This window comes from Nicotiana tomentosiformis, chromosome 2 (assembly GCF_000390325.3).
Source record: "Nicotiana tomentosiformis chromosome 2, ASM39032v3, whole genome shotgun sequence".
Classification (NCBI taxonomy): Eukaryota; Viridiplantae; Streptophyta; class Magnoliopsida; order Solanales; family Solanaceae; genus Nicotiana; species Nicotiana tomentosiformis.
In genome coordinates this window covers 111,657,911-111,667,162 of record NC_090813.1, presented here as the reverse complement: position 1 = coordinate 111,667,162, position 9,252 = coordinate 111,657,911, and the positions used below count along the sequence as shown (strand labels likewise).

Here is a 9,252-nt window from a genome sequence, read left to right as displayed (position 1 = left end):
TGACAAGTTTCGCTAAGGCATTGTGTGACTTGGGGGCAAGTATTAATCTAATGCCTTATGATGTATTCAAGAAATTGGGTTTGGGTTATCCAAGGCCTACCACTATGAAGGTACTTATGGCGGATCACACTCTGAAAAAGCTGTTGGCAATTATTGATGATATTCTTGTTAAGGTGGATCGCTTATACTTTCTAGCAGACTTTGTGATATTGGATTGTGAAGTTGATAGAGAGGTTCCCATCATACTTGGGAGACCATTCTTAGCTACAGGACGGGCTATCTGTGACGTAGAAGCGGGAGAACTGAAATTTCATTTGAATGATGAAGAGGTCATTTTCCAAATCCAGAAATCAATGAAACAACCACATGATTATGGGGTGATTTCCGTTGTAGACATAGTAGATGAAATGGTGGAAGATGACAGGGAAGAGTTCTTTCATGATGAAGCCTTGAAGGCTGTCCTCCTAAATTCGAAAAATGAGGCCATGAAAGGTTACATTGAAGCTGTGATGGCTTTGGAGGGATTTGGTTCCCATTCTTACAAGCCCGAGAAATTGTCTCTTGACATGGAAAATCGGGTCAGTCCTCCTACTAAGCCATTCAACATTGAGCCACCAAAGTTAGAGTTGAAGACTTTGCCTTCACATTTAAGGTATGCATTTATGGGCCCTAACGAGTCTTTACCTATTATTATCTCATCTTCTTTATCTAGTGTGCATGTATCTTTATTGCTCGACGTGATAAAAAATTATAAGTTGGCATTAGGATGGACCATTGCAAACATCTGAGGGATATCCCCTTCCTTTTGTATGCATAAGATTAAACTCAAAGATGATTGCAAGCCAAGTATCAAGCACCAGCGAAGATTAAATCCACCGATGCAAGAGGTGGTAAAGAAGGAGATCATAAAGTGGTTAGACGCCAGATTGGTATATCCCATCTTAGATAGCACGTGGGTTAGCCCAGTGCAATGCGTGCCCAAGAAAGGAGGGATAACAGTGGTGCCAAACGATAAGAACGAGTTGATTCCAATGAGAATTGTCACCGGATGGAGAGTCTGCATGGATTATAGAAAGTTGAATAAAGCTGCCAGGAAAGACCATTTTCCACTTCCATTCATGAATCAGATGTTAGATCAGTTAGCAGGGCGTGCTTTTTATTGCTTTCTCGATGGCTACTCGGGGTACAATCAAATTCAAATTGCCCCAGAAGACCAAGATGGCTAGGGACATTTGCTTTCAAAAGGATGCCTTTTGGTCTTTGCAATGCACCCGCCACCTTCCAACGGTGTATGATGGCCATCTTCACTGACATGGTGGAGAATTTTCGAGGTGCTTATGGATGACTTCTCCGTTGTTGGATAATCTTTTGATGGTTGTTTGGCCAACTTGGCTAAGGTATTAAAACAATGTGAGGAAACTAATCTCATCTTGAACTGGGAGAAATATCACTTTATGGTGGAAAAAGGTATTGTACTTGGCCACAGGGTATCCAAGCAGGGCATCGAAGTGGACAGAGCAAAGATAGAAGTCATTGCCAAATTGCCTCCACTAAATACTATGAAAGGTGTGACAAGGTTTCTTGGGCATGCGGGATTTTACCGGAGATTCATTAAAGACTTCTCCAAAGTGGTAAATACTTTATGCAAGCTGTTGGAGAAAGATGCCATGTTCAATTTTGACGAGGCGTGTATGATTGCCTTTGAAGAACTAAAGTGACGCTTAACCACTGCTCCCATCATTAAAGCTCCCAACTGGGAGCTGCCCTTTGAAGTAATGTGCGATGCAAGTGATGTGGCTGTTGGAGCAGTGTTAGGCCAACGGGTGGAGAAAGGTTGCTGGCCGAAAAGGAGTCCAAGCCAAGGTTACTTAGATGGATTCTATTGCTACAAGAGTTTGATATGGAAATCAAGGACATAAAAGGCACTGCAAATCACGTGGTGGACCACCTATCTCGTATTGAGGGGAGGAGCCTTTGAAAATTATAGAGATAAATGAAAGCTTCCCTGATGAGCAACTATTTACAGTCACAGATATTGAAGATAAAGAGTTTCCATGGTATGCAGACATGGCTAATTTCCTGGTGAGCGGGTTACCACCTCCCGAGCTTCCTTCATACCAAAAGAAAAAATTCTTGAGGGATAGTAACTCATTCTTTTGGGATAAACCTTACTTGTTCAAGATTTGTGTTGACAAAATCATAAGAAGGTGTGTTTTAAAGAAAGAAGGGAACAAAATCTTGAAGGATTGCCACGAGTCTCTATATGGAGGACACCATGGTGCGAACAGAACTGCCGCAAAAGTCCTTGAATGTGGGTTATACTGGCCTACATTGTTCAAAGATGCCAATGATATTGCCAGGGCATGTGATCAATGCCAAAGGCAAGGCAACATTTCAAGAAGCACGAGATGCCTTTGAAGCCAATTGTGGAAGTGGAATTGTTCGATGTATGGGGGATCGATTTTATGGGTCCATTTGTGAGTTCGTATAGCAACAAATACATCCCTGTGGTTGTGGACTACGTGTCTAAATGGGTTGAAGCAGTTGCATTCCCAAATAATGATGCAAGGAGTGTTACAACTTTTCTCAAGAAAACATCTTCACGAGGTTTGGGATTCCACGAGCTATCATTAGTGATGGTGGCTCGCACTTTTGCAATAGATCCTTTGCTACATTGCTAGAGAAGTACAGAGTCAAGCACAAGGTGCCCACCCTGTATCACCCACAAACTAGTGGAAATTAGAGGACTTCAATAGAGAGATAAAGAACATTTTAGCTAAGACAGTTAATACAAATAGAACGAATTGGTCAAAAAAACTTGACGATGCTCTGTGGGCTTATAGGACGGCCTACAAGACATCAATTGGTATGTCTCCATACAAGTTTGTATTTGTAAAGGCTTGTCATTTTCCGGTTGCATTGGAGCACAAAGCTTTATGGGCCATAAAGAAGCTTAAATTGGAGTGGGTTGATGCGGCAAACTTGAGGGTGTCACAAATTAATGCCATGGATGAGTTTCGATTCCAATCGTATGAGAATGCAATATTGTACAAGCAGAGGACGAAATACCTCCATGACAAGAAGATCATGAAGAAAGAATTTCACCCAGGGGACATGGTTCTACTATACAATTCAAGGTTTAAATTATTTTTGGGCAAGCTTAAGTCGAAATGGTATGGACCGTTTAAAGTTCTTAATGTGTATCCCTTTGGTAACGTGGATTTGGAATCCAAAGATGGCATGAGAATATTCAAGGTGAATAGGAAACTACTTCAGCACTATTTTGGTGAAGTTGATGGAGGAAAAGTCGTCTCGGAAGTTGAGTTGGGGGAACCCCCAAAGGGACTCTAAAGTGAATCATTTTGGCATCGTGCCACGACGTTAAATAAGGCGCTTCTTGGGAGGCAACCCAAGTTCTTAGCTTAATTCTTTTATTTTGTGGATTAGCTGCATTTTTAGCTTTTGCTTAAATAAATATTTATGTTGAAAGTGTGCAAGTTGAATACTTAATAAAGGAGCTGCATGGCCATTGTGCGTGGGTGACGCATTATGCGTGGGCAGTTCCAGTAGCTTCAACAATTGAGTAGAGAAGGGAATTGAGATGTGTGGCCTAGATACGTGGGTCATGTAGATGAAACTTGGGTCACACAAGGAACTTGAGACCAGGTAAGTTTAAAACTAACATTAAGTTAAAATAAAAGCACTTTGGTCATCACCCACGTGCACCCTCCCTTTCTCTTCCTCCCTAACCCTCTTCACCCCCGCACGATCTTAACGCCCCAACCACACCTTCGACCACCAAGCTCAGCAAAATTCCGGCCAATTTCAGTCAAAGGTATCGTGTCTAAGCTCCTCAGGTATATTCTTCTTCTCTCACCTCAAATTTTCAATACACTCGCTAGTTTTTCTTCTTCTCCGTCTCTACCTCGTTGCTTTCATCTTTTCTTGCCAAGATTTTTCTGTTTATGAGATTGTGACTGGTGTTTGCTGTTGTGGGTGTCTGTTGAAGGCAACTACATGGTAAAAATCTGGGGCTAAAGCACTATATTCTTGTGAGAAACTTCAGTCACCATTATGCCTACGAGGTGTTTGAATAAATGACTGAACGAACTCAGCCAAGCGGGGTAGTCTTAACTGAAATTCTGAGCAATTTATGGCACTTTGAAGCCTAATTCTATGAAATTTCTCTTTACTCATATGCCGAAAATAAAGGGGAATTTTAAGGTTGGCCAAATTATGGGTTAAACTAGATGATATTGAAGTGGAAAGTTGAGGTAGTGAGCAGAAATATCCTGAGGAAACATGAAACTACTCACAACTGATGAGTTTGAGACTGAATTTCGATTAAATTGTGGGTCTTATTGAGAGTGATTCTTTTTTCTTGATCATTACTAATATGCAATAAGTGGAAATGAACCTCAATATTGTGAATTTATTTTGCTAATAATTGGAGAAATTGAAATGTAAAGGGAGTATGTGATCAAGTTTAAATGCCCCAGGCCAGTCTGAAGAGCCCGAGGAATTGCGCTCTCGCATTGCTCATGTTCTTAACCTAGCGCTATTGCATAGTTATATGACTTGCACATATGCAATTGTTTTTTCTTCTTTTTCTTTTTCGCTTTTTCTCTTGATTCTTCTGTTCTCTTTTGTTTCCTTTATTTATTTTTTATTTTATTTTTGTGTGTGTGTATGTTTGTAGGATAGTCTAGATTATGTTGGGTAAGTTTACACTTGCACTCATGCTGGTTCATTTTGGCACAGATGACATTGAAGCAAAGTAATTCAAAAGGTGGAAACAAAGCTAAAGAACATAAGAGAAAATCTCTTCCCAGGGAAGCTCATGGGAAACAGATACAGGAGATACAAAACTCAAGCAAACTCGACCACATCAATGACACGCTTGTGCGTGAATTTTATGCCTAGGGACATGCATTGACAAAAGGGGAGCATGATGTAGTGTCAGAAGTTACAATTCGGGGAAAGAAAGTTCCATTTAATTCTCAAGAGTTCAATTCTTTACTGGAGTTAGATGATCAAGATCAGAGCCAACTTAATAACGCCTTGATACAATGGAATTCGCATAAAGAATGGGTAGCAGGGGTCATAAAGAAGGGTGAGGGAAATATGACATGAATAAATCAAGGTAATATACACAGAAGGACCTTCAACAATACATCAGTAGCTTGGAATGGGTTTGCAGCAAATAGATTGATGCCTTCCAAGAACTACCTTGAAGTATCTCAACAAAGGCTATTCTGAATACTGTAATCATGTCTAAATGGTCTATTGATGCATGGCAGATAACTGTAAAAACTATCTGGGCCAAACTTACTGCTAATCAAGATGCCATGCCATTTCCTGGTCTCCTAACCAAACTCTTTGAAAAGCATGATGTGCCAGCTATACCTTCATATCGCAAGCTTCCGAAGCCCGGTAAGGTCGTGCTTCTCGAGCACATTAAAAATGATTTGGTCTCTACTTTGAGGAAGCCCAAGAATGGACCATAGGTGATCACTGGCCATACTTCAGACCAATCTTCGAGCCCATCTACCTCCAGTTCTACTGCTCCACCATCACTGCCTCCACCATCTTCAGCCATAGTTCCTCCCACCAGTAACCAAGGCACTTCTAATGTGCCAACTTCTTCTCCCACCGCTCCTGGGTCTAGCAGTTGTTTGACATCCACAGAGGCAGTCACATCAATGAATGAAATTAGGAACATAATGCGCGAAATTGGCATATACACTATGCTAGACCATGACAAGATTGATGCATTTGTAAGGCCAGCTGGTGTTCCACGAAGGGAATACTGATCCAAGTACATGCCACCACAACGCATGTCAACTTTGGCATCAATAGAGAACATGTTTATTTACTTGGTTAACACGCAAGATAAGAAATTAAAAGAGAAGAAGGAAAGAAGAGAAACGAAAGGGAAAATAAGAGAAGAAGAGGCTATAGCTAAGGCAAAGAGAAGGGAGGAGAAAGACAACACTCAAAAGATCATCTTGGAGTTGCTTTTAGATTTGGCGGCTAGAGTTAAGAAGTTGGAAAGCAATGTCAAATCTACTACAAAGGGGAGTACTGAAATTCAGCCAGATGCGACCGAGTTTTATCGTCCACAGAGATGGTCACTAGTACTGTGACCCCACCACCCTAGGACTAAGGCATTTTTCTTCACCCTTTCCTTTCTCATGTTCTAAGTGCATTTAGGGCAATGCAAATTTATGAGTTGTGGGAGGGTATGCATGTTGTAGTGTAGTTTAATGCTCCCTTTTTGCGAGCTGACATATCAACTTCCCAATTGAAACCATATTTTATTTCTTACACCTTTTAAGGTTAGGCTACCATATTTCTTAGGGATGCATAACTTCTCCCAAGACACAAGTGCCACTTTTCTTTTATCCCCTGAGCTTCCCCATAAATAGTCTCTACATCTTCTATCCACATCCTTCAATACACTTTAAGGAAATATAAGTACTGCCCCCAGAAGTTATATACTAAGAACAACACTGCAGTAATGATTTGCAACTTCCTGCATATGACAAATTCTTGGAATAAGCATTGTTGATTCTGGATATGATTTTCTCTACAAGTTGATAGCATTCCATTTTACTCCACTTTTTTAGGAGAGTGGCAGTCCTAGATATTTGATTGGTAGTGTCCCCAATGGTGAACCCTGTAATATTCAGTAGCTGCTAATTTGTATCTTCCTCTACACCTGCCACAAACATGCTGGATTTTTCCTGATTAACCACTAAACCTGTAACCTCACTAAAGTGATCAAGTAGTTCTTTCACTCTAGTAACATAGTTGATATCTCCACTGCAAAATATCATCAAATCATCATCAAAGATCAAATATGTCAATTTGGTATTTTTACACATAGGATGCCATTTAAAATCAGGTAGCTCACTCATCCTTTTCTGAGTTCTGGATAAGTATTCCATCACCAGTACAAATACAAGAGGAGAAATGGGATCACCCTGTCTTAATCCTCTTTTACCTGCAAAGTAGCCATGCCCTTCTTTATTCACCTTAATGGTAAATTTGGTGTATGTGATGCAAGTCATTGTCAGTTGAACAAAGTAATCTGGAAACCTATAACCTCTTAAAGCCTCCTCAATGGACTCCCAACTTACCATATCATATGTTTTCCTAATGTCAATCTTCATCAAGTATCTAGGTGTGATTTTCCTATTGTAGTGCCTGAGCAAATCATGACAAATGAGGACATTGTGCACCGATGACCTCCCCTCCACAAATGTTGCCTCGTTTTCTGCAACTAGGAGGGGATATTGCTTTCCTCAACCTTTTGCATATCAACTTAGAAATACATTTGTATAGCATATTACAACAAGCTATAGGTCTAAATTGAGTAGCTTTCTGAGGCACATCAACCTTAGGGATCAGAGTAATAATTGTTGCATTCGGTTGCTTGAGCAGCTCCCCATTGTGAAAGAATTCTAGTATTTTCATTATTATATCATCTCCTATTAAACTCAATGCAACTTTGAAGAATTCACTGTTGTAACCATCAGGTCCTGGGCTTTTGTTACTCCCTATACTAAACATAGCTTCCTTTACGTCCTTCCCATTGAAAGGCTGCACCAGTTCCAATTGTTATACCACTGTTAATCTATGTCCATTGTGGAGGAAACTCCTAAAGGCTCTGGTTATTTAGCTTTCTTTTGTCCCCAATAAATCTATATAAAAGTCTACCAAAATTGTTGGTATAACTTTAAGATTAGTTTGTAGCACTTTTTCCTTATCCATAAGTTGAGTAATTGCCTGATGCAGCCTTTTATGCTTGATAATTGAGTAAAAATATCTTATGTTATCATCACCTAATCTCAGCCAAGTTGCCTTACTTCTTTGGTGTAAGAAAATTTCAGCCATATAAGAAGACTTCCTGAATTTATGATATTTCTGCTTCTCTAATAATTGTAGAACTAGATCACCTGGTCTCAGTTGCAAAGTTATTTGTGCCTGTTCCATGGCATCTCTATTATCATTGACTTACTTGATAATATTTTTATACTGATATTTATTGAGCTCTTTCAATTTCTGCTTTAGGAGTTTCATCTTCTTGACTATCTGAAACATCCTACACCCCTCTATTTGCTCTTGCCATACCTCTCTTATTGTGGCTAGAAACTCTGGATGATAGCACCATCTATTACAGTACTGAATTGGTCTCCTTGTGGTATTGAGAACATTTGGCATTTATATACTTAATGGACAATGATCATCGACTTCCTCTGGCAGGAATGTGGTTCTTTATGCAGGCATGTGGTCCAGCCAATCTGTGTTTACAAATGCCCAATCTATCTTTGAGTATATCCTGTTGTCACATTGTCTATCATTCCAAGTATATCTGCTGCCTCTTTGTGGCACTTCAATCAACTCACAACTGTCTATATACTCTTAGAAGTCCAACACCTCACCTAATGTGACTGGACTACCTCCCAACCTATCATCATTCCTTAACACTGAGTTAAAGTCACCAACTAATATCCATGGTATCTGATTCCCCATGCTTTCTATTTTAAATACTCCCATAACTCCCTCCTTTCATCTCTGCTATTATATATATAGACTACAGTTAGGAGAAATATTTTTTATTGTATAATGTCATGAACCTCACATGTTATTGCTTGAGCATTAATAGTTCTAAGTATTACTTGGAAGTAATCTGATCTCCATGTTAACCAGATCCTTCCATTATAATGCATCTCCAGGTTGGTTATAAACTTCCATCCATTGAACATACTTTTTGAAATCTTTTCTATCTTGTTGGATTTGATCTTTGTTTCCAAAAGACCAATTAATCCAGCTTCATGTTTATTGCAAAAGAGCTTCACCTCCTTTTGCTTATTAGGGACATTGAGGCCCCTAACTTTGCAAATAAGCAGGATATCCATTCCCAAAAGTGAGAATTTATGGATCTCCATCTTTTGTCACAACAAAATTGTTCACTTGGTCCTCACTCATCCAACACCTGAAAGTTGTTAGGACCTCTAACTTGTTGTACTATATTTGATTGTTGTCTGTTTGTATGTTATGGTGTAACTCATACTTCTATTGTCTTTCCCTTCAATTTGCCATCTGTCTGAGTGACTGTGGCTCTTTTTTCTGTGTGTTGCTGTGCTATAAACTTCTGCTTAATGCCCTGTCCTCCAGGTTGTTGTTTGTCCCTCTTATTTGTTACTTCTGATTCCTATATCTCATTCTCCTTAAGGTCCTGGGCCT

At 39.7% G+C, this 9,252-nt stretch overlaps 1 protein-coding gene across 1 annotated transcript; it reads left to right on the top strand.

The window, feature by feature from the left end:
• Positions 1-1,454: 1,454 nt before the first annotated feature.
• Positions 1,455-3,351, top strand: LOC138905404 (uncharacterized). The gene is made up of 3 exons (XM_070193924.1): positions 1,455-1,689; positions 2,027-2,381; positions 2,844-3,351. Exons 1-3 carry the CDS (start codon positions 1,455-1,457, stop codon positions 3,349-3,351), a joined length of 1,098 nt encoding a protein of 365 aa, XP_070050025.1.
• The last annotated feature ends 5,901 nt before the right edge of the window (positions 3,352-9,252 follow it).

Coding starts and splice junctions, on each gene's coding strand:
- LOC138905404 (XM_070193924.1), top strand. CDS start 1,455: ATGGTGGAAAAAGGTATTGTACTTGGCCACAGGGTATCCAAGCAGGGC. Junction 1,690..2,026: donor GTTCAATTTTGACGAGGCGT/GTATGATTGCCT, acceptor AACTATTTACAG/TCACAGATATTGAAGATAAA. Junction 2,382..2,843: donor GCATGTGATCAATGCCAAAG/GCAAGGCAACAT, acceptor GTGGGCTTATAG/GACGGCCTACAAGACATCAA.